Source organism: Somniosus microcephalus, chromosome 6, assembly GCF_052327205.1.
Source record: "Somniosus microcephalus isolate GS21.2 chromosome 6, FLI_Smic_1.0, whole genome shotgun sequence".
NCBI lineage: Eukaryota > Metazoa > Chordata > Chondrichthyes > Squaliformes > Somniosidae > Somniosus > Somniosus microcephalus.
In genome coordinates, this window is record NC_140992.1 from 190,652,148 (window position 1) to 190,677,787 (window position 25,640).

The 25,640-nt window shown below is 46.2% G+C and overlaps 1 protein-coding gene across 2 annotated transcripts in view; it reads right to left on the minus strand.

Annotated features, from left to right (window-relative positions):
* Nucleotides 1–953: 953 nt before the first annotated feature.
* The window catches only part of csnk2a2b (casein kinase 2, alpha prime polypeptide b), a 95,137-nt gene continuing 70,450 nt past the window's right edge, over nucleotides 954–25,640 (minus strand). For both annotated transcript variants that reach the window (XM_085991064.1, XM_085991063.1), the window contains exons 7-11: nucleotides 21,796–21,906; nucleotides 18,583–18,684; nucleotides 2,847–2,947; nucleotides 2,127–2,275; nucleotides 954–1,346 (exon numbers count right to left, since the gene is read on the minus strand). In XM_085991064.1, coding sequence (XP_085847190.1) covers nucleotides 1,267–1,346; nucleotides 2,127–2,275; nucleotides 2,847–2,947; nucleotides 18,583–18,684; nucleotides 21,796–21,906 — 543 coding nt within the window. In that variant the 3' untranslated portion in view covers nucleotides 954–1,266. The remainder of the gene's footprint in view (nucleotides 1,347–2,126; nucleotides 2,276–2,846; nucleotides 2,948–18,582; nucleotides 18,685–21,795; nucleotides 21,907–25,640) is intronic.

The window sequence follows — 25,640 nt, forward strand, 5'->3', positions numbered from 1 at the left end:
GCATGTCTTCAGCTCCTTTGCTACACTGCCAGTGTGTCACCTGCTACAGCCCAGGCTCACTCTGTACAACTGCTTGCGTATTTTTTTGTACGGCATTTAATAGATTGTCTCAACAAAATCTTTTGGAACAAAGAAACCTAAACTACTCAGCTTTTGTTTTTGTGAATGATGTGCCTGCACAGCCCTCTGTATTTTCTCTTGGATCCCATACATTTCCAGCAATTGGTTGTAAAAATGTGCACTTTGGTGAGTGGTATTTTTGAAGCCTCCAGGGAAACACCGTCTGCGAATAAAAACACTGGTCAGCATCATCCCAGGACACGAACTGCAGCAGAAACAACACCAAACGCCATCTTCTGTAGTTAAGAAGTTTATAGTTCCATTCCAATCAACCTAGTCAAACTTTTTATAAAATTGTACTGCATTTATCCACCTGCTGCTGCTTTACTACTATAACCGGTGATTGATTATGATGGCACTCAACATCCCTTTGGATAGAGTTCTCCTTTTCTCTCCTCCCTTCCACCAAGTCTGCCATCTACAGATCGCTGTATAGTTAAGGGACACGGCGCGGCCAAGACTGATGGTGTGAACAAGAGGGCAACTCAAGGCATCAAATAATAGCCATGTGGCTCATCTGGGGCACTGCCAGGGTTGACCAGTTACAGGGTACATCTGCCCGAGGACACTGACTGAGTTTGAATTTTATGAAAGGGATCTGGAATTGATGGGGATCTCCTGGAAACAAGACAGTGTGACTTTAACAGAGGTTGGATTTTTAAAAAACATGTACCCAACGGATGGACTGATTGCGAGCAGCTCAGAACCTTGTTGAACTCATTATAGCTTTTCTTTTAAAATATCAACTGCATTTGGCAAATTGGAATTTTTTTTTTTTTTTTTTTTTTTAAACAGATACAAGACGGGAGAAAGGACAACACAAGAAAATCTGGTAATGGAACACATTCTAGGTATTTTATTACAATACAAAAAAATAATATATAAATATACAAAAACATTGTAATTTCAGAACCAAAAAAATCTAGTAAGTTGTAATTCTCTCTGAAACATAAATGGAAATCTAAAATAAATGGATGTAGTAGAGAGTGTTGCCACTGGGTTTAGGGTAAGCCATGGTCACCTGTGTAGCTGCAGTCACAAGTTCACATTCCCAGACTGTGATAGCTCCTCTTTTGCCCAATGTCTCCCCTGTAAAACCTGTAACTCCTCGTCTTGCAGTATGAACTGTGCAGACAGCAGCAGGATTCACCGCACAGCTGCAGAAACACCAGGCACGTGCGAGTTGTTACTCCGAGCACCATCCGAATGCTCCTTTATTATTGGATCTGAGGGGGTGGGGGGAAAAGAAACTGGATCAAATAACATTTGGCTGTCAACACTTAAGATCCAAACTGACTACTGCAGCCCTGAGCTCAGCAACAGACTCAAAGGTCCTATAGTTACTGAGACTGCAGTGGGGAATATAATGACGTATTGAATCCCTCTATTGCTGAATTGCAGTAAAGTAACTTAACCATTGTCACTGTGCCAAGGAGATATTAATAGCATGAGCAAGGGAGCAATGGCTAGAGAGATTCAGAGCCACTTTTAGTTTTTATTCAGATGCCTACAGGGCTTCTGATGTAGTTATCTGACAGGTCAGTGATCTAAGAGACACCAGTTTAAATCTTTCCACCTCAGATGCACAAGCAAAGATATTTACTGCATTCCCTCCCCCCCCCCCCACACACACAGGTGGGGGCACTGGGGAAAATGTTAAATAACTGGCCATAGGAATATTTGGGAAGTGAGGTGGCGCTGCACTCATCATTGTACCCTCTCACTACAGCGTCATCTGAATATTTACTGGGGGGGGGGGGGGGGAAAGAGAGACACAAGTGACACTCCCTCCTTCACAATCTATTTTACTAAGTTTGAATGTTTATGGGAAATTGTAGTGCAACCAAATTTTTTAACCTATGAAAACAGATCACTTCCAGCAATAATTCTCCGGCATACCAACCAATCGACATTTTGAGTAAAGTGATGATTAAGGCTAGCACATTCCCAAACATAGGCTGAATTTTTGTAAAGCTGTGGAGGGTTATCCTCTCGCTCGTACTTACAGAAGTATGGATGTTCCATTGCTTCCTTAGCTGTGAGTCTCTGCTGATGATCATAACGAAGTAGTTTGTCCAACAAATCCAAGGCCTCGGGACTGACCAGGTGCCGATTCTCACTGTGAATGAACTGCTCCCAGCGCTTCCGAGAATGTCTGCAAAACAGCGGGTGCTTCATTAGAAATGTGAACATGCCAGGTGAAGTAAGTAAAAATACCAACACTGAATATCTGCCAGGAAAATTCAAATAATGGGCAGAACACAACACAAATACTTAATTTCATAAAATGCACCACACTCCATTAAGTAAGAAAATACATCAATTGCACTCAAAATAAATTCATGTTTACTCCGCCTCCTTACCAGATATGAATATTAAATATCCATCGAGAAAGAATTGCTTACGGTTGACAAAATAGTGTGCTACCTTGAGGATCACCTAGATTTTCCCTAGGACAACTCCCACCCACCCCGCCAGGTTGCGGAACCCTGACTTGCGGCTCTGAACCATCACTTGGTCAATACTCCATCCAAATTCAGGAGTTGTGCCAAAACATTTTAAGACCTAATGATTTACCCGTGCTGACAGTAGAGATACATTTCTGAAATTAACTTTTCAGTGGTTTCTCCCTCCCCTTGTAAAACGATAAAAGGTGCGCAGGGAATGAGTGCCTCAGATTAGCAGAAAACTTGTTTTAAATATTTAAATTCAATTCTTCTACTCACTGGCCCAGAGTATCATTAAATCGAGGATCCAGTTCGATGTGATATTTCTTGAGGTAGTCGAACAATTCATCAGTTCCTAAAACCTTGGCAATACGAACAAGCTGGAAGAAAAATGTGAAAATGCGTCTTAATGTACTCGACAATGACTGGACCAATGGGATCCATCATTTACTTTGAGTTTTGAAAGAGGATCACTTGAGACCATGGTGGCACAACAGACAAATATTATATCAATGGCTGATGACTCGTACACTGTGGAGTAGATGTGGTTTCTGAAAATAACTAGTATTGACTTTTTTTTAAAAAATTTTAAGGACTGTATTATCTGACTTGTATACAACTACCATCAGCCTGAGCTGGTCCTCCTTCAGACAGAAATCTGAAGTTCAGGATGGTCAGTAATCTTCCATTTTGAGAACAACCAAGTATTATAAATAATTAAACTTCCCTAGACAATACAAGCTGCTCCCTGACTTGGTAGGATAGAAACAACTACCTTCAAAGACAAGAACAGCCTGGCAAGACACCTCTTTGATCCAAAGAAACCATTCCTTTGAACTATAGGGATTAGGACAGTGGCCTAACCTCTGTACATAATGAAATCTTAAAAAGTTATGCCAGTGTTGAGGAAGACACCAAAAGTCACTACAGATAAGCCTACACATTGACACCAAGAGGTCTAGTCTTCGCCCTTCTGTTCTGTTGGCTTCTTGTTCTGGGGCATTTAGACACAGGTGCATAAGGGACTCCATAACCATCAAATAAAACTCATTTGTCTGCAGAGGCTTAGCGGTCCGATTGTTTCAATATTAGCTGCTTTTTAAAGGCTATTTTCAGGATTTGCAAGTATTTAAATTCCAGCAGCTCTGCAGTATATTAGCTGCTGCATAATGTGAACCTTATCGCAAACCAGCCAAAATTAGGCTAATTTCGTAACACAATGCTGGTAACCCTAACATGCTGGTACCATCTGACCCTAAAGAGACACTGATGTAAAGCACAAGTGCCCAAGTCTTTGGAACAACGCTTGCATTTACCTGTAGCTCATTAATCTTTAATTAAAGGGAGAGGAAAATTTAGCAGGAGTACTATTTGTTCAAAGTACTCCCTGCTTTTTATAGAAAATTATAAATTCACCTTAAGTTTCTAATTTTCATGAAAATGCCCAATTTCTTGTTGACCAAGACCTCAAGTGGGGTCTCCTCCCTCCACTAGGCCACTAACCAGTTATTGGATTCAGTAATGTTCTGAAGACCTGTAAGTATGTCAGATGAAGAGAACTGAACTAGAGAGTGCGCCAGCTATTTCTAGATCGGCTTGTTGGTTTCCAAAGAACCGAGACTTCTTGGAACTGAGGATTTGATACCACAATGATGACTTCTAATGGGGTTTCCAAATTTTGTGTGCCAACTGTCGACTCACAACTCGAGGATCTCTTTGGAACCACAGGGTCTTGTTGGAGCAATGAAAGCAAGGTCAAATATTCCAGTACTGGCAAAACTCTTGGGCCAAGTTGAAGTTTGAAGCAACTTTAGAAGATGTTTGAGACAAGCGTTCAGGCGTTTACATTGCAGCTTGGGCTCTGGAAGAGTAATGCTGAAAGTGAGTCTCTGCTGACATTGGCTCTAGGCAGGTCAGGTCATTAATGTTCAGGAGTGCCACGACAGCAGGGGACCACACATCTGCAGTCCATGACACTCCATCATGGTAGAATTGCTTTGTTTCTCAATTATGTTGAAATCTGGCTTGCACTCAATCGTATGTGAACTAAACTCTGAAAACTGAGCATCAGTCAGATGGGTACTTTTATTTTAAATGCAGAATAATAGGGAAGAGAGAGATGCGCACACATAGGTGAAACCAAATGTAGAAATCAGATGAAATGCAACTGTCTGTGTTTTGACGCTACTCACATGGCACAGCCCTCCAAAATTCAAGTATTCCCCTTTCAGTATTGGCTACGGTTGATCATCGTAACCCAGTTTAATCATTTTAAACCAGGAACAGTTTCACCTGTAAACAATGGCGACTTCAAGGAATCTCCCTCAACGATAAATGGGTTGACCAGAAATCTGTATGTGGCCTTTTCAGCTCCAAATCTTTAAACTGTTGAACTTGAAGACCCAGAACAAGAGTTGTGTAATGTTAGTAGCTCTGTGGGTCTTTTGCTGCATCACCATTTTCACAGACCCCAATCATGGATGCGAAGTGTGTCAGTTCACCTCTCTGCCAGAGTCTGAAAGAGCTTCACTTTCTTTATAACAAACACATGTTGCCAAGATCAAACAACAACTTTATCTTTCCTTGCCATTCCACATTTAATTTGTCCAGCTACAGCAAAGCGTCTGATAGAAAGGCCAAATCCAAAACCCACTGCGCGTCTGTCAATTCAGGATATAGTTTGCCCTCTTCTTTCATGAATACTTTCAAAGGAACGAGCAATTAGAAAAATAACAAGCAATCACTTTTCCTTCAGAAGCCAGTGGATTGCAATGAAGGACCAGGTCTGAAGGGAGATTTTTATTGAATTCTTCAATCTGATTTTTGAATTGCCCGTGATTGGGTTTCAATGTAGCTCAGTTTCCAAAATAATATTGTGTTTCAAATTGAGGGGCTTTGACACCAGCTGCTCCACGCAAGGAAAATTCCAGAATCTGGGAAAGCTGTCATCAGTTTTGCAAAGTTCCACTAAACTGCTCACTGATCTGAACAAGGCTGGTGCCACACTTAATAAAATCTTGTCCACATGTCGAAGAGCCACACTCGAGGTCCTGAAGAGTGGCACACAGCTCACGAGCCACACGTTGGCCATCACTGACCTACACCATCGCCCTACAGGCCTTTGAAGCAGATCGCCTAAAAAACAAAGGACCTGCCAATGCCGAGGTTCATGATGCAAGATAGGTGAAAATGTCAGGTTGAAACAGAGCCTCGTGTTTTCTCCTTAATTATACAACAAGTATTTATATAGCGCCTCTAACGTAGTAAAACGTTCCAAGACGCTTCACAGGAGCGTTAAACAAAATATCACACTGAGCCACATAAGGAGATATAAAGGCAGATGACCAAAAGCTTGGTCAAAGAGGTAGGTTTTAAGGAGCATCTTAAAGGAGGATAGAGAGGCAGAGAGGTTTAGTGAGGGAATTCCAGATATAGGGCCTCAGCAGCTGAAGGCACAGCCGCCAATGGTGAAGTGATTAAAATCGGGGATGATCAACAGGCCAGAATTGGAGGCGCGCAGATATCGGAGGGTTGTAGGGCTGGAGGAGGTTACAGAGATAGGGAGGGGTGAGGCCATGGAGATTTGAAAACAAGATTGATAATTTTAAAAATCGAGGCGTTGCTTAACCGGGAGCCAATATAGGTCAGCAAGCACAGGAGTGATGGATGAACAGAACTTGGTGCAAGTTAGGACACAGGCAGCAGGGTTTTGGATGACTTCAAATTTACAGATAGTGGAAGATGGGAGGCCAGCAGGATTGCGTTGGAATAGTCAAGTCAAGAGGTAACAAGGGCATGGATGAAGGTTTAAGCAGATGAGCTGAGGCAGGGGTGGAGTTGGGCGATGTTATGGAGGTGGAAATAGGCAGTCTTAGTGATCGCACAGATATGTGGTCAGAAGCTCATCTCAGGGTCAAATCCGACACCAAGGTTGCGAACAGAAGGTTCAGCCTCAGACACTTGCCAGGGAAAGGGATGGAGTCGATGTGGCGGCGACCTAAGACGATGGCTTCAGTCTTCCCAATATTTAGTTGGAGGAAATTTCTGCTCATCCAGTGCTGGATGTCAGACAATTTAGAGACAGGTTGAGAGAGGTGGTGGTGAGGTAAAGTTGGGTGTCGTCGGCGTACATGTGGAAATTGACGCTGTGTTTTTGGATGATGTCGACGAGGGGCAGCATGTAGGTGAGAAATAGAAGGGGTCCAAGGATAGATCCTTAGGGGACACCAGAAGTAGGAAGAGAAGTCATTGCAGGAGATTCTCTGGCTAGATATAAATGGAACCAGGCGAGTGCAGTCTCACCCAACTGGATGACGGTGGAGAGGCATTGGAGGAGGATGGTGTGGTCAACCGTGTCAAAGGCTGCAGATAGGTCGAGAAGGACGAGGAGGGATAGTTTACCATTGTCACAGTCACACGATGTAATTTGTGACTTTGATAAGAGCCGTTTCAATACTGTGGCAGGGGTGGAAACCCGTTTGGAGGGATTCACACACAGTTCCGGGAAAGATGGGCACGGATTTGGGAGGCGACAGCACATTCAAGGTCTATGGAGAGGAAAGGGAGGTTGGAGATGGTTTGCAAGTATGGAGGGGTCAAGAGTTTTTTTTTGAGGGGGTGATGACAGCAGATTTGAAGGAGAAGGGGTCAGTACCTGAAGAGAGAGAACTATTAACAAAATGGGTCTCATGGACAAGATGAGCTCAGAGAGGGCATGGGGGGGGGGGTGGGCGTGGGTAGGAGAGAAAATAGAGAAAGATGCGAGTTCAGGGCTAGGGCAGGGGGGAACTTTAGAGGAAGTTTCACCTGGTGGGCTAGGGGAAGGGAGGGAAGCAGCAGAGGCAGCTGAATGGATGGTCTCAATCTTAGTGACAAAGGAGTCCATGAGCTCCTCGCACTTGTCGGGAGGTGAAGGTAGAGGAGACAGGGGAGAGGGGTTTAAGACGACGGTTTGCAGTAGAGAAGAGAGTCCGGGGGTTATAGCGAGCAGTTTTGGCAGACGAGACCAGGACCCAATAGTGCTTTGTGTGTTCCAGCCAGATCTGGCAGTGAAGGGCTAAATCAGTTGTCTGCCACATCCGTTCAAGTCTGCGTCCCTTGGACTTAAGGGAGCAGAGGTGAGGGACATACCAGGAGGAACGACCAGGGTGAGAGAGAGTAATGGTTTTAATGGGAACTAGGGTATCAAAGGTAGAGGTGAGGGTGTAGTAGAGCAGATCGGTAGCTGCAGAAATGTCGTGGTGAATGGAGGGCCAAAGGCTAGACAGTTGGGATTTTGAAAATGCAGTTGTAAGTGAATTGAGTGTGTTTTTTTCCAGGGGCAGACACAGAAGGAAGTAGGGTTAGGAGAGGGAAGGGGAATATGAGTGGAGAGCGATACAAGGAAGAGATCAGAAATGGCCTTATCTGTGATTGACACGATAGGCGTGGCACGGTTGCGTGAGATGGCAAGGTCAAGGGGGTGACTGTGAATATGGGTAGGGGAGTTTATATGGAGGGAGCGATTAAGGGAGGATAGGAGGGCTGTGAAATCAGAGGAGAGAGCGCATGATGAAATCACCAAGGATGAGAAGTTGCTCAGTGCAGAGGCTGAGGGAGGAAAGCAGTGAAGGTATCTCGGTGAGAAAATTTTATGGTACTTGAGTGGCCAGTAGAGAACAAGGATTCTAAATGAGAGGCGAGAGGGGTGGGACAAGGTGAGACATTCAAAGAAGGAGAAGGTGCCAGCGGAGTAGGGGGACAGACCAAGGTGTGATTTGGTGATAAGAGCCACACCGCCAACGCGACAGTCTGGGCAGGGCAAGTGGTGGATGGTATAGCCGCACAGGGAGGCTTCATTTAGAAGGAAGGTGTTATCACCCCTCAGCCAGGTTTCCACAAGGCCATGACGTCAATGTAATCATCTACAATAAGCTCATGGATGGAAGGGCCTTGTTCACAAGTGAATGGACATTCTGGAATCATAGAAATTTACAGCACAGGAGGCCGCCATTCGGCCCATCTTGTCCGTGCTGGCCAACAAAGAGCTATCCAGCCTAATCCCACTTTCCAGCACTTGATCCATTTCCTTGTAGGTTACGGCACTTCAAGTGCATATCCAAGTACTTTTTAAATGTGATGAGAGTTTCTGCCTCCACCACACTTTCAGGCAGTGAGTTTCAGACCCCCACCACCCACTGGGTGAAAAAAATTTCTCCTCAAATCCCCTCTAAACCTCCGACCAATTACTTTAAATCTATGCCCCCTCTGCTAAGGGAAATAAGGTCCTTCCTATTCACTATCTAAGCCACTCAATTTTATACACCTCAATTAGGTCTCCCCTCAGCCTCCTCTGTTCCAAAGAAAACAACCCCAGCCTATCCAATCTTTCCTGATAGTTAAAATTCCCCAGCCCAGGCAACATCCTCCTAAATCTCCTCTGCACCCTCTCTTGTGAGATCACATCCTTCCTGTAATGTGCTGACCAGAACGGCATGCAGTATTCTAGCTGCGGCCTAACTAGTGTTTTGTACAGTTCAAGCATAACCTCCCTGCTCTTATACTCTATGCCTCAGCTAATAAAGGCAAGTATTCCGTATGCCTTCTTAACCATCTTATCTACCTGCCCTGCTACCTTCAGGGGTCTGTGGACATGCACTCCAAGGTCCATCTGATCCTCTGCACTTCTCTGTCATTTATTGTGTATTCCCTTGTCTTGTTAGCCCTCCCCAAATGCATTACCTCACACTTCTCCAGACTGAATTCCATTTGCCACTGTTCTGCACACCTGACCAGTCCATTGATATCATCCTGCAGTCTGCAGCTTTCTTCTTCATTATCAACCACACGGACAATTTTTGTATCATCTGCAAACTTCTTGATCATACTTCCTACATTCAAGTCCAAATCATTGATATATACCACAAAAAGCAAAGGACCCGATACTGAGCCCTGCAGAACCCCACTGGAAATAGCCTTCCAGTCACAAAACACCTTTCGACCATTACCCTTTTTTTTTCCTGCCTCCGAGCCAATTTCAGATCCAACTTGCCACTTTGCCTTGGATCTTGCTTTTACTTTCGTGACCAGTCTGCCTTGCGGGACCTTATCAAAAGCCTTGCTAAAATCCATATAGACTACATCAAATGCACGACCCTCATCGACCCTCCTTGTTACCTCCTCAAAAAATTCAATCAAGTTAGTCAGACACGACCTCCCCTCAACAAATCCATGCTGACTGCTCATGATTAATCAGTGTATTTTTAAATGAAGATTTATCCTGCCCTCAGAATTTTTTCCAATAATTTTCCCACCACAGAGATAAGGCTGACTGGCTTGTCATTACTCGGTCTATCTCTTTCTCCCTTTTTAAACAATAGTAGCATGTTAGCAGTCCTCCAGTACCACGCCAGTAGCCAGAGAGGATTGGAAAAGGATGGTCAGAGCCTCTGCTATTTCCTCTCTTACTTCTCTTAACAGTCTGGGATATATTTCATCCGGGCCTGGGGATTTATCCACTTTCAAAGATGCTAAAGCCCTTAATACTTCCTCTTTCACTATGCTTATTTCATCTAATATTTCACACCACTCCTCCCAGATTGCAATTTCTGCATCGTCTCTCTCTTTTGTGAAAACAGACGCAAAGTATTCATTAAGGACCATACCCATGTCTTCCGCCTCCACACACAGGTTACTTTTAAGGTCCCTAATAGGCCCTACTCTTACTTTAGTTATCCACTTGCTCTTAATGTATTTATAAAACATTTTTGGGTTTTCCTCGATTTTACTTGCCAATATTTTTTCATGCCCTCTTTGCTTTCCTAATTTCCTTTTTAATTTCACCCCTGCACTTTCTATACTCCTCTAGGCTTTCTGCAGTATTGAGCCCTCAGTATTTGTCATAAGCTTCCCTTTTTTTCTTTATCCTACCCTGTATGCCCCTTGACAGCCAGGGAGCTCTAGATTTGTTAGTCCCCACCCTTTTTCCCATGGCATGCTCCTCCTGCGCTATGTGGGAATACAGGGACACTTCCTGTGTCCCTGACAACCATTTGTGCAGGAAGTGTGTCCAGCTGCAGCTACTGGCAGACCGCATTGCGGCACTGGAGCTGTGATTGGATACATACTGGACCATTCGTGATGCCGAGGACGTCGTGGATATCACGTTTAAGCAGTTGGTCACACCGCAGGCAAAGGTTGCACAGGCAGAAAGGGAAGGGGTGACCAACAGACAGAATAGTAGGCGCAGGCAGGTAGTGCAGGAGTCCCCTGTGGACATCCCCCTCTCAAACAGATATACCACTTTGAATACTGTTGAGGGGGATGGCTTATCAGAGGAAGGCAGCAGCAGCCAACTTCCTGGCACCAGGGGTGGCTCTGCTACACAGGACGGGAGGAAAAAGAGGGGTAGAGCTATAGTAATAGGGGATTCTATTGTAAGGGGAATAGATCGGCGTTTCTGCGGCCGCAAACGAGACTCCAGGATGGTGTGTTGCCTCCCTGGTGCAAGGGTCAAGGATGTCTCAGAACAGCTGCAGAACATTTTGGAAGGGGAGTGTGAACAGCCAGTTGTTGTGGTGCATATAGGTACCAACGATATAGGTAAAAAAGCTGAATATAGGGAGTTAGGAGGCAAATTAAAAAATTGGACCTCAAAAGGTAGTAATCTCAGGATTGCTACCAGTGCCATGTGCTAGTCAGAGTAGAAATAGAAGGATATTTCAGATGAATACGTGGCTAGAGGAATGGTGCAAGGGGGAGGAATTCAAATTCCTGGGACATTGGAACCGGTTCTGAGGGAGGTGGGACCAGTACAAACCGGACGGTTTGCACCTGGGCAGGGCTGGGACCGATGTCCTAGGGGGAGTGTTTGCTAGTGCTCTGGGGGGGGGTTTAAACTAAAATGGCAGGAGGTTGTGAACCTGAGCAGGGAGACAGAGGAAAGGGAAACCAGGATAAAAGCAAAAGATAAGGAGAAAAACAAAAGTGGCAGTCAGAGAAATCAACGGTTTAAATCAAACATGGCCACAGTAAATAATAATTCTAATAGGTCTAAGAGTGTTAAAAAAACAAGCCTGAAGGCTTTGTGTCTTAATGCGAGGAGCATTCGTAATAAGGTGGATGAATTAGCTGCGCAAATAGAGGTAAACGAATATGATTTGATTGGGATTACGGAAACATGGCTCCAGGGTGGCCAAGGCTGGGAACTCAACATCCAGGAGTATTCAATATTCAGGAAAGATAGGCAAAAAGGAAAGGGAGGTGGGGTAGCATTGCTGGTTAAAGACAGGATTAACACAATTGTAAGGAAAGATATTAGCTCTGATGATGTGGAATCTGTATGGGTAGAACTGAGAAATACCAAGGGGCAGAAAACATTAGTGGGAGTGGTATATAGACCTCCAAACAGTAACGCGGAGGTTGGGGATGGCATTAAAAGGGAAATTAGAGAAGCGTGCAATAAGGGCACAGCAGCCCTGCCCAGGTGCAAACCGTCCGGTTTGTACTGGTCCCACCTCCCTCAGAACCGGTTCCAATGTCCCAGGAATTTGAATCCCTCCCCCTTGCACCATTCCTCTAGCCACGTATTCATCTGAAATATCCTTCTATTTCTACTCTGACTAGCACATGGCACTGGTAGCAATCCTGAGATTACTACCTTTTGAGGTCCTATTAATCTACATATAGATTGGGCTAACCAAATTAGTAACAATATACTGTGGAGGAGGAATTCCTGGAGTGTTTACGGGATCGTTTCCTGGACCAATATGTCGAGGAACCAACTAGAGATCAGGCCATCTTAGACTGAGTATTATGTAATGAGAAAGGATTAATTAGCAAGCTTGTTGTATGAGGCTCCTTGGGTCAGAGTGATCATAATGTGATAGAATTCTTCATTAAGATGGAGAGTGAAGTAGTTGACTCAGAGACTAGGGTCCTGAATTTAAATAAAAGAAACTACGATGGTATGAGGCGCGAGTTGGGTAGGATTGATTGAGGAATGTCACTCAAAGGGTTGATGGTGGATAGGCAATGGCAAACATTCAAAGACCGCATGGATGAACTACAGAATTTGTTCATCCCAGTTTGGCAGAAAAATAAAACAAAAAAGGTGACTCAACCGTGGCTAACAAGGGAAATTAGGGATACCATAAGATCCAAGGAGAGGACATATAAATTGGCCAGAAAAAGCAGTAAACTTGAGGATTGGGAGCAGTTTAGGATTCAACAAAGGAGGACAAAGGGATTAATTAAGGGGAAAATAGAATATGAGAGTAAGCTTGCAGGGAACATAAAAACGGACTGTAAAAGCTTTTATAGATATGTGAAGAGAAAAAGATTGGTGAAGTCAAGCGTAGGTCCCGTGCAGTCAGAATCAGGGGAATTTATAATGGGGAACAAAAAAAATGGCAGACCAATTAAATACATATTTTGGTTCTGTCTTCACAAAGGCGGACACAAATAACCTCCCAGAGATGTCGGGGAACATAGGGTCTGATGAAAGGGAGGAACTGAAAGAAATCAGTATTTGTAGGGAAATGGTGTTAGGGAAATTGAAGGCCGATAAATCCCCAGGGCCTGATAATCTACATCCTAGGGTACTTAAGGAAGTGACCCTAGAAATAGTAGATGCATTGCTGATCATCTTCCAACATTCGATGGAATCTGGAACAGTACCCATGGATTGGAGGGTAGCTAATGTTACCCCACTATTCAAAAAAGGTGGTAGAGAGAAAACGGGGAATTATAAGCTTGACATCAGTAGTGGAGAAAATGCTAGAGTCCATTATAAAAGATGTAATAGCAGAGCACTTGGAAAACAATGACAGGATCGGACAAAGTCAACATGGATTTACAAAAGGTAAATCGTGCTTGACTAATCTACTGGAATTTTTTGAGGATGTAACTGGTAAATTAGATAAGGGAGAACCAGTGGATGTGGTGTATTTGGACTTTCAAAAGGCTTTCAATAAGGTCCCACATAAGAGATAAGCGTGTAAAGTTAAGGCAGATGGGATTGGGGGCAAGGTATTGACTTGGATAGAGAACTGGTTGGCAGACAGAAAGCAAAGAGTTGGAATAAACGGCTCTTTTTCCGAGTGGCAGACAGTAACTATTGGGTACCACAGGGTTCGGTCCTTGGACCCCAGCTATTCACAATATATATTAATGATCTGGACGAGGGAACTAGATGTAATAGCTCCAAGTTTGCAGACGACACAAAGCTGGGTGGGCGTGTGTGCTGTGAGGAGGATGCCGAGAAACTCCAGTATGATTTGGACAGGTTGGGTGATTGGGCAGAAGCATGGCAGATGCAATATAACGTGGATAAATGCGAGGATATCCACTTTGGTGTCAAATACAAGATTGCCGATTATCTGAATGGCAATAGATTGGGAGAAGGGGAAGTGCAACGAGACCGGGGCGTCCTTGTGCACTAGTCGCTGAAGGTAAGCATGCAGGTGCAGCAGGCGGTTAAGAAGGCAAATGGTATGTTGGCCTTCGTAGCGAGAGGGTTTGAGTACAGGAACAAGGATGTCTTGCTGCAGTTGTACAGGGCCTTGGTGAGACCACACCTTGAGTATTGTGTGCAGTTTTGGTCGCCTTATCTGAGGAAGGATGTTCTTGCCATGGAAGGATTGCAGCGAAGATTCACCAGGCTGATACCTGGGATGGCAGGAATGACGTATAAGGAGAGATTGGGTCGATTGGGCTTGTACTCACTGGAGTTTAGAAGAATGAGAGGGGATCTCATTGAAACTTATAAAATTCTGACAGGACTGGACAGACTAGATGCAGGAAGGATGTTCCCGATGGTCAGGGAGTCCAGAACCAGGGGTCACAGTCTAAGGATAAGGGGTAAGCCATTTAGGACAGAAATGAGGAGGAATTTCTTCACCCAGAGAGTGGTGAACCTGTGGAATTCTCTACCACAGAGGGTGGTGGAGGCCAATTCATTCATTAAATATATTCAAGAAGGAGTTGGATATATTTCTTAAGGCTAAAGGGATCAAGGGATATAGGGAGAAAGCAGGGACAGGGTACTGAATTTGGATGATCAGCCATGATCGCATTGAATGGCGGAGCAGGCTCGAGGGGCCGAATGGCCTACTCCTATCTTCTATGTTTCTATGTTTCAGGAACATATTTGCTCTGAACCCTCACTATCTCCTCCTTGAATACCTCCCACTGATTTACCTTCAAGTTTCTGTCTCCAGTCCACTTTGACTAAATCACGTCAGCTTAGTAAAATTAGCTTTTCCCCAATTATTCCTGGTCTATCCTTGTCCTTTTCCATAATTACGCTAAATCTAACTGAATTATGATCACTACCACCAATATGCTCTCCCACCGATACCCTTTCCACCTGCTCAGCTTCATTCCCTAATACTAGGTCGAGAACCGCCCCCTCTCTTGTTGGGCTTGCTACGTACTGGCTAAAAAAGTTCTCCTAAATGCATTTTAAGAATTCTGCTCCCTCTATACCTTTCACTCATTTTATCCCAGTTAATATTAGGGAAGTTGAAATCCCCTATTACTGCCTTATTTTTGCACGTCTCAGAAATGACTACATATTTGCTCTCCTATCCCCCTCTGACTGTTTGGAGGTCTATAGTACACTCCCAGCAGTGTGATTGCCCCTTTTTTTCCTTTTCAGTTCAACCCATATGGCCTCGTTGGATGATCCTTCTACGATATCATCCCTCCTGATAGCTGTAATTGTTTCTTTAATCAATATTGCGACCCCCCCTCCTTCTCATCTGAAAACCCTGTAACCAGGAATGTTGAGCTGCCATTCCTGCCCTTCTTTCAGACATGTCTCAGTAATAGCTATATCATACTCCCACATGTCTATCTGTACCCTCAGCTCATCTGCTTTATTCTCTAGACTCCTTGCATTGAAGTATATACTATTTAGCACTGCCAAACTCCCTTGTTGTCTATTTTCTAGCCTTTGTTTCCTCTGCCTTCCAAACGCACTTACTAATTTTCTGCCTTCCATTTCCAGCTTTGCTTCTCTCCCTTCTGAATCTACGCTCAGGTTCCCGTCCCCCTGCCAAGCTAGTTTAAACCCTCCTCAACAGCACGAGCAAACCCCCCCACCCCGCGAGGATATCTGTCCCGGTCCTGTTGAGGTGCAATCCGTCTGGCTTGTGCAGGTCCCACCTTCCCCAGAAACGGTCCCAATGCCTCAGGAATCTAAAGCCCTCCCTCCTGCTGTAGCTGGCGACAATTCCCGCACACGTGGTCGTCCAGGCCACGAGAAATATCCAGGACTTCCCACATGGCACAGGATGTGCATTCCACGGGACTGAGCTGCCCTGCCATGCCTTTACTTTAGAGACTATTAACTAGAAACTAGAAACACTTGCCAGCTACTCACTAATCAGTTCCTTCCCTTGTGCAGGCGTCACTATTTAATGCTGACATCACTCTTTCAAATTCTGCCTTTGTTGAGTTGCTCCCGCTCAGGTCTGCTGCCTCCGCTCTCGGGCCTTCCTCTGCTGTTTATTTGCTCCGCCTCCGCTCTCGCTCAGGTCCCTGCTGCCCTGTGCTGTCACTCCTTGATTTTTCTGTTTGAAGGCTTTGTCTAGTGCCGCTGCTTCCGCTCCTCTCGCGCTCTTTATAGCGCCGCTGCTGCCGCTCCTCACGCGCTTTATAGCGCCGCTGATTCCGCTCCTCTCGCGCTCTTTATAGCGCCGCTGCTTCCGCTCCTCACGCTTTATAGCGCCGCTGCTTCCGCTCCTCACGCTTTATAGCGCCGCTGCTTCCGCTCCTCACGCTTTATAGCGCCGCTGCTTCCGCTCCTCACGCTTTATAGCGCCGCTGCTTCCGCTCCTCTCGCGCCGCTGCTTCTGCTCCTCTCGCGCTCTTTATAGCGCCGCTGCTTCCGCTCCTCTCGCGCCGCTGCTTCTGCTCCTCATGCTTTATAGCGCCGCTTCCGCTCCTCTCACGCTTTATACTGCTGCTGCTTCCGCTCTCGCGCTTTATAGCGCCGCTGCTTATGCTCCTCTCACGCTCTTTATAGCGCCACTGAGCCCGCTACTCTCGTGCTCTTTATAGCGCCACTGCTTCCGCTCCTCTCGCGCTTTATAGCGCCGCTGCTTCCGCTCCTCTCGCGCCGCTGCTTCTGCTCCTCTCGCGCTCTTTATAGCGCTGCTTCCGCTCCTCTCGCGCCGCTGCTTCTGCTCCTCACGCTTTATAGCGCCACTGCTTCCGCTCCTCACGCTTTATAGCGCCGCTGCTTCCGCTCCTCTCGTGCTCTTTATAGCGCTGCTGCTTCCGCTCCTCTCGCGCTTTATAACGCCGCTGCTTCCGCTCCTCACGCTCTTTATAGCGCCGCTGCTTCCGCTCCTCTCGCTCTTTATAGCGCCGCTGCTTCCGCTCCTCTCGCGCTCTTTATAGCGCCGCTGCTTCCGCTCCTCACGCTTTATAGCGCCGCTGCTTCCGCCCCTCTCGCGCTTTATAGCGCCGCTGCTTCCGCTCCTCACGCTTTATAGCGCCGCTGCTTCCGCTCCTCTCGCGCTCTTTATAGCGCCACTGAGCCCGCTCCTCTCGCGCTCTTTATAGCGCCAGAGCCCGCTACTCTCGCGCTCTTTATAGCGCCGCTGCTTCCGCTCCTCTCGCGCTTTATAGCGCCGCTGCTTCCGCTCCTCTCGCGCTCTTTATAGTGCCACTGAGCCTGCTACTTTCACGCTATTTATAGCACCGATAATTCCGCTCCTCTCGCGCTCTTTATAGTACCGCTGATCCCGCTGGAGGGAGGTACAGAGAGGGGCAGTGATAACTGATCTGTTGCCAGAGTCCACAGGGTCAGCACTGGGAGGATTGAGTTGAATGGGGAGGAAATTGGCAAGATTAGCTCCCAGCAGGTGCACTGGGCGGGAAGGTCAGCAAGAGAGTAGGATGGGGTAGTTGGGGTTGCTGTTCGTAAGGAGGCAGCGACGGGTGCCTCGATGGGCTCTTTGGAGGATGCCAAGAAAGGCACAGAGGGAAGTTGTAGGTATTTTTAAGAGTGAGTCAAGCCTAGGATGGCGACAGGAGAGTAGGAAGGTTGAGGAGTGCTGAATGTTTGGGATAGGGATTTGGGAGGGTAGAAATGAAAGGAGGCATGACGACAGGAGAGAGGAGTCTAGGAGGGGTAAAGAGAAAAGTAAAAAAGGGGAGAAAACAGTGGAAATAGAAGTTATGGGCTCGGGTCCAGAGCGGCAGCCAAAATGTGCACGTGAATGGACACAGGGAAAACTCAAGTTACATGGACCAGTACAATAGAGTTCACCTCAAATACCCGATTCCCATAAGCTGATTGCATTCCATTCTAGACAAACCTCTCTGATTTGGAGTTCTTATGCTTGTTAGATGTGGATTGTAGACCCAAATCTGAGGATTGACTCCCGATGACTGGAAACGCATTAAGAAAAGCACCTCATGGAATGAATAAGACAGGGCACAGAAACTTCGAATGCTGATGCGGACATGTAACAAAGCAATTTTAATTTTAGTAAAATTATTGAAATTGCCCAGTAAGGAGACAAGCGTGTATCTCTCAACATCAAAACATTTTTGCCTAAATTGAGATCAAGTTTCGCAAGTTGAAAATGGCTGATTCCCATTGAGAGAGCAACAGAGGACATTGCTATGAACGATGAGAAATTGAAAGCGGAGAACTTGGTGCAAAAGTTGATCTGATTCTTATACAAATTAAGAGCTTGCAACTCCTTTTTGGAGCTCTTGCAAGGTAAACAAAATGAAGTAATTACATCTTTGGAAAAAACACTTACTTAAAAAAAAACTTTGCCACAACTTTCCTAATGGCAACATTTAATTAAATCAATGAATTACATTTGACAGTTACTACCTTGATGTGGCCAAGACTTATGATTCAGCTAGATGGGTGACCTACTCTAAGACCTAAAGCAGATAGCAAAACTTGGCACAGCGTCTGCTGATGACAGCTCTAATTCACCGTTTTCAAGGTCAGCTGATTTCTAGCCTTTATCTTCCATCAGCGAGTGCTGGTTTAATAAAACCCTACCTGGTCATAGTTGTCATGTCCATGGAAGAAAGGCTCCTTACGGAATATCATGCTGGCCAACATACAGCCCAAACTCCACATGTCCAGGCTGTAATCATACATCTGGAAAATAAAAGGGAGCAGCTGAGGGATTGGTCAGACAAAAAACTTGGGTCATTCAAGATATTTGCATCTGAACGGTTAAACGCATTCCAATGTTTTCATATATTTTCCAACTTTAAAAAACAATATTTTGTCTGCCTCCCATGCTCTAATTCCTGCATTTGGGGTGGGGAGGGGCAAGGAGGAAAGGCATATCCAGCTGAAATACATGATTATGGGTCAGGAGACGTGAATCCCTGACCTTCCTATTTTTTGTTGTTCATGGGATGCGGGCGTCGCTGGCAAGGCCAGCACTTTTATCCATCCCTAATTGCACTTGAGAAGGTGGTGGTAAGCTGCCTTCATCAACTGCTGCAGTCCCACAGTGCTGTTAGGGAGGGAGTTCCAGGATTTTGACCCAGCGATGATGAAGGAACGGTGATATATTTCCAAGTCAGGATGTTGTGTGACTTGGAGGGGAACTTGCAATTGATGGTGTGCCCATGCGCCTGCTGCCCTTGTCCTTCTAGGTGGAAGAGGTCGCGGGTTTGGGAGGAGCTGTTGAAGCAGCCTTGGTGAGTTGCTGCAGTGCATTTTGTAGATGGTACACACTGCAACCACAGTGCACCAGTGGTGGAGGGAGTGAATGTTTAAGGTGGTGGATGGGGTGCCAATCAAGCGGGCTGCTTTGTCCTGGATGATGTCGAGCTTCTTGAGTGTTGTTGGAGCTGCACTCAATCAGGCAAGTGGAGAGTATTCTATCACACTCCTGACTTGTGCCTTGCAGATGGTGGAAAGGCTTTGGGGAGTCACTCACCACAGAATACCCAGCCTCTGATCTGCTCTTGTAGCCACAGTATTTATTTGGCTGGTCCAGTTAAGTTTCTGGTCAATGGTGACCCCGAGGATGTTGTTGGTGGGGGATTCGGCAATAGTAATGTAATTGAATGTCAAAGGGGTGGTGGTTAGACTCCTGCAGCGATGTCTTGGGCTGAGATGATTGGCCTCCAACAACCACCTTCCTTTGTGCTAGGTATGACTCCAGCCAGTGGAGAGTTTCCCTCCCAACCCCCGGTTCCCATTGACTTCAGTTTTACTAGGGCTCCTTGATGCTTGGTCAAATGCTGCCTTGATGTCAAGGGCAGTCACTCTCACTTCACCTCTGGAATTCAGCTCTTTTGTCCATATTTGGACCAAGGCTGTAATGAGGTCTGGAGCAGAGCGGTCCTGGCGGAACCCAAACTGAGCATCGGTGAGCAGATTATTGGCGAGTAACTGTCGCTTGATAGCACTGTCGACGATACTTTCCATCACTTTGCTGATGATTGAGAGTAGACTGATGGGGCAGTAATTGGCCGGATTGGATTTGTCCTGCTTTTTGTGGACTGGACATACCTGGGCAATTTTCCACATTGTCGGGTAGATGCCAGTGTTGTAGCTGTACTGGAACAGCTTGGCTAGAGGCGTAGCTAGTTCTGGAGCACAAGTCTTCAGCACGATATGTGGAAAGCACCTGACCTCTCTTCAGTTCCTCACCACAAGAGCATAGCCAAGATAAGGAACACACTGTGAAGAAACATGGGTGCACAATGGGATGATATAGGTTCGAACAGACTCCCAAGGCCAGAGAATCAGTCGATTTCATTTGGTTCAGAATTAGACTTTTAAGGTCCTGTCCTGGGCGGCTACCACTTCAACTGGGTAGTAGAATGAATTGAGAAAATGAAACATCTGTGTTCCAATGATCACCAGCACAGACATGTTCTCTTCAATCAGTCTTAATCATTATTAAAGCTAGGTTTTGTTACATTTTAATATTTATATAATCTTCTCTTTTTAAAAATGTATACCTTTAAGTAATTTAGAACACAGTAATGAGAACTGGATTTATTCCCTGAAAAAATGTCAAATTCTCTTCTCTCAGTGGCTCACCATGAAAGGGCTCAAATTCACTTTTCTCGGGAATCTCTAGAATTGAGTTTTGCACCATGTGAACCTATTAAGCAGAGTGACCATCGCAGCTTTTAAAGGGGAAGAAGCATCTGAAAACTTTCCCTTCTTGAAGAGCAGCCAAGAATAGCCAGCTGAACACCTACTACTGACAACCATCAAGAGGTCTACGTAGCATGTCAGGCAACCACACTCAAGTCCCTATGGATGGCAAGGTCCACTCAAGGCTGCCATCGAGCTCCGCATAGTTGGGCAGCTCACAGAGCAACTGGGAACAGGCCAGTCACAAGCTATCACAGGGATCAAAACACTGAATTGTTCAAACCCAGCCACGCCAGAGTTCTGAAAAGTAAGCAGTAAATATGGTAAAATTCATAATACAATGACTAGTCCGTAAGCAGACTATTTACACACAACACTCTGGCACTCAGTGTGGCTCGCCGTCTAGTACAGACTTTTAACATGAGGTGGGAGGATTGCATCTGTGAATTAAGTTCAACTAAATTGTAATCACAATTATAAAGAATGCATTTACAATGTCACCATACATGACCCAGAAAGCAAACCTTTCTTCAATAGCGCTGTGCATACATAAATGGACAACTTTAAATTGAAGTAAAGTCTATCCTCTCCTTCCACTCCCTTACTTAATGTTCCAGCTTCAAATAAATACATTCTCAAATGGCCCTTTAGTATTCAGGCTAGATCTTCTATCTTGGGATGGCAACATTTGAAATTCTGATTAGGCAGGCAAGTGTACTACACATCAACTTTTACCACTGAGCAATGTTAGACCCTCACTTCAGAAGTTGTGTCAGATTGAGAGAGAGGAGGGTGAAGCAGTAAAACAGAGTTTGGTGCAGTCGAGGGGCACGGTCAGAGTCCAAGCAATAGGGTTCACATCCTAGATAACTCTACATGGTAAGTTAGCATTAGTAAGGAGGCACTGATCAGAGGTCAGTGAAATCAAAAGGAGAATCGCTGGGACCGCTCTGAGTCAGGCTGAGAAGAGACTAGTGGAGGCCTAAAGTCTTATCATGGAGGGTGGGGGATGATATATGGAGTGGAGAGTGTCAAGATAAAGGAGATCCTCAGCGAAGAAAATTATACGCCCCCCCCCCCACCGAACATTCTGATCTTTGTAAAGCGTAAGCCAGTATAAATCCAGTATCTTGCTTGTACCTGGTAGTCAACCAGCAGCTCAGGACCTTTGAAGTACCTGGAGGCCACTCTAACATTGTACTCCTGCTCAGGATGGTAAAACTCAGCCAGTCCCCAGTCAATCAACCGAAGCTGCAGAACAAATTGGGTCAGTCAAACATCAGCTGATACATTGAAACTACATGCTATGCCATAGCTTGGCTTTTAATGCAATTTATTTTCCCACTAGCATTCTTCACAAGAAATATGCAGAAGACAAACAAAGGTATTCAGTTTAGTCAGATATGGCACTAGAAATCAGAGAAACAAAACAACTCTATAACATAGTCACTAGATGGAGCCAGTGTGCTTTAAAATGATGTACACACACACACAGTATAAGGGGCACGATGAAACTCAGACACAGCACCAAGGAGCAGAAGGCCGCAGATTTGATCCCTCACTCCAATCAGTTTCCAAAGCGAGTTTCATAGGGTGGAGATTACAATATCTCCCTGGAAAGGGTAGGTAGATCACTCCTGTGTGCCTCTTCATGGCATTGGAACCGGTTTGAAAGTATGTTCCAGAGAAAAGGCACTTGACCCAAATGGAGAGAAAAGGATTGTGTGCACCTTTCAATAGAAAGTAAATAATCTCAAAAAATCTAAAGTACTTACAAAGGGCACAGATCCAGAAAGCTGATATTAAATGGCCTGTAGCAATCGAGTTACTTGACATGTCACATACACCCCATTTGTGTCAGCCACCTGCTCAGCTCACAGCTCCAGCAGTGGACAGCAGTCACCGCTCAGCTCACTGAATCCACACTGGAAACAGCAGTCACCTCTCAGCTCACTGAATCCACACTGGAAACAGCAGCCTCCTCTCGGCTACAGCACTGGAAACAGCAGCCTCCTCTCGGCTACAGCACTGGAAACAGCAGCCTCCTCTCGGCTACAGCACTGGAAACAGCAGCCCCCTCTCGGCTACAGCACTGGAAACAGCAGCCTCCTCTCGGCTACAGCACTGGAAACAGCAGCCTCCTCTCGGCTACAGCACTGGAAACAGCAGCCTCCTCTCGGCTACAGCACTGGAAACAGCAGCCTCCTCTCAGCTACAGCACTGGAAACAGCAGCCTCCTCTCGGCTACAGCACTGGAAACAGCAGCCCCCTCTCGGCTACAGCACTGGAAACAGCAGTCTCCTCTCGGCTACAGCACTGGAAACAGCAGTCTCCTCTCGGCTACAGCACTGGAAACAGCAGCCTCCTCTCGGCTACAGCACTGGAAACAGCAGTCTCCTCTCGGCTACAGCACTGGAAACAGCAGCCCCCTCTCGGCTACAGCACTGGAAACAGCAGCCCCCTCAGCTACAGCACTGGAAACATCAGTCACCTCTTGGCTCACTGATACAGCTCTTACACATGGTTGATTTTCCATCAAAAGTTGAACTGCTTTTGCCAGATTTACTGAAGCCTGCACAAGGGCCTTCGTGTGATGTGACTTCTGAGAACTACACAGTTTAGTGTCTTGAGTTGCCCAGTTAGATTTTGCTTCATTTTAATGGACAACATCTTATCAGAAGCTCAATACAGTATTGTAGGAATCGTCAGATCCCTAGCTGAAATACTGAGGTCGAGTCAGTCCGATAATTAAACGAAGTTTAATGTAAACTAAAGAACAAACAATGGAATGCAGGAGAAACAATCAACAGGTCTTTTCTTAAGGCTGGCTTCACGAGGTCTGACCTGGGAACCTCCCAGCCTGACGTCATGACGTTTCCCGCCGTTCGGGACGTCACGTGACCAACGTGATGACGTCATCGCGCTGGTTCTGGAACTTCAATTCAATTTTATTTGTCATATATGCAGCAGACGTGTGTACTGCACAATGAAATGTTGATTTTTACGAGTCCTCTCAACATTGGAATAAATATGGCATAACAATGATAAAAATACTAATAGAAATACTAATAGAAAGACAGTAATAATAAATAAAACAACAGTAATAAATAATAAATTAATCATTCATGAGTCTTATGGCCTGGGGGTAGAAGCTGTTTCGAAACCTGTTGGTACGAGACCGTATGCTTCGGTATCTCTTACCGGACGGGAGCAGGGCGAAGAGGTTGTGGCTGGGGTGACTCGCGTCTTTAATGATTCTCAGGGCCTTCCCCCGGCGCACCTCGGGGTAGATATCCTGCACAGCAGGTAGTTTAATTCCTATAGTATGTTGTGCAGCTTTCACCACCATCTGTAGAGCCTTGCAGTCTGTGGCGGTGCAGTTGCCATACCAGGTAGTGATGCAGCCGGACAGGATACTCTCGATGGTGCACCGGTAGAAGTTGGAAAGAATCTGGGGGGCCATTCCAAATTTCTTCAGTCTCCTGAGGAAGAACAGGCGTCGGCATGCCTTCTTGGTTACAACGTCGATGTGATGAGACCACGTTAAGTCCTCCGTAATGAATACACCCAGGAATTTGAAGCTGCTGACCCTCTCCACCTCAGCCCCTTCGATGTAGATTGGGGTGTGTCCCTCCCCCTGCCGCTTCCTGTAATCCTCGATCATCTCCTTTGTTTTGCTGATGTTGAGGGAGAGGTTGTTGTACTTGCACCATTATCCTAGGGCTCTTACCTCCTCCCTGTAGCCTGTCTCATTGCCATCTGTGATCAGGCCTACAACGGTAGTGTCATCAGCAAACTTGATGATGGAGTTGAAGTTGTGCGTGGCCACGCAGTCGTGAGTAAACAGGGAGTACAGAAGGGGGCTGAGCACACAACCCTGGGGAGCTCCCGTGTTCAGGATCAGTGTGGAGGAGGTGTTTCTGCCTATTTTCACCACCTGGGGTCTTCTTGAACTTACCGAGAACGGGTTATTTACAAACAGTAAACAAACATAGGTGCTGTAGCACTCTGTTAAAGGCAGTTATATAGTCATATACAGGAGTCCCTTGGTGGCTTTGCCACATGCGCCCCCCCAGAAGTGTCTTTAACCACAAAAGTCAATCGCAGAGGAGGTCGGACAAGCCTGTTCGAACAACTCCGATATTCCCGGAGAGGAATGGGCTGGGCAGACGAGCTGGTTTATGGACAGCCACTCCGGGTGCCAGGCGAGTTTCTTCCGTCACCTGGTCCAGGTGTGCGGCCTTGAGGCGGTCCACGGAAATGTGGTCAGGCTTGCCCCCGACGTCCACTAAAAAACTCTTGGCACCCGCCTGCAGTACCTGGAAAGGGCCTGTATATGGGAGGTGTGAGAGGACTACGGTGGGCGTCATGCCTAACAAAAACGAATTTAGCCTGCATAAGCTCCAGCGGAACGTGTGACACGGGCAAACCGTAATGTGACGTCGGAATTGACCTAAAAGATTGAGCTGCATCCCAGTGGGCCTCCAGTTGTTCGGCTGCCGACCAAGGTCGCGTTGGTGACGGAAGAAACTCGCCTGGCACCCAGAGTGGCTGTCCATAAATCAGCTCGGCGGCCGATGCCTGCAGGTCCTCTTTGGGCGCTGTGCGTAACCCGAGCATCACCCAAGGCAGCCTGTCTATCCATGCGGCCCCCTGGAGGCTGGCCCGCAGCGACGCCTTCAAGGACCGATGAAAGCGCTCACATAGTCCATTTGCCTGCGGATGGTAAACCGTGGTCCGATGGAGCTTGGTGCCCAAACCCAAGGCTACGGCGTTCCACAGTGCAGACGAGAATTGCGGCCCGCGGTCCGACAAAATATCAGACGGAACGCCGAAACTTGCAACCCAGGAGGAAAGAAAAGCCCGGGCGACATCCACGGAGGTGGTGGACGTCAAAGGAATGGCCTCCGGCCACCTGGTGGTACGGTCGACAATAGTCAAGAGATGTGTGAAACCCTGTGACGGCGGTAGTGGGCCAACGAGGT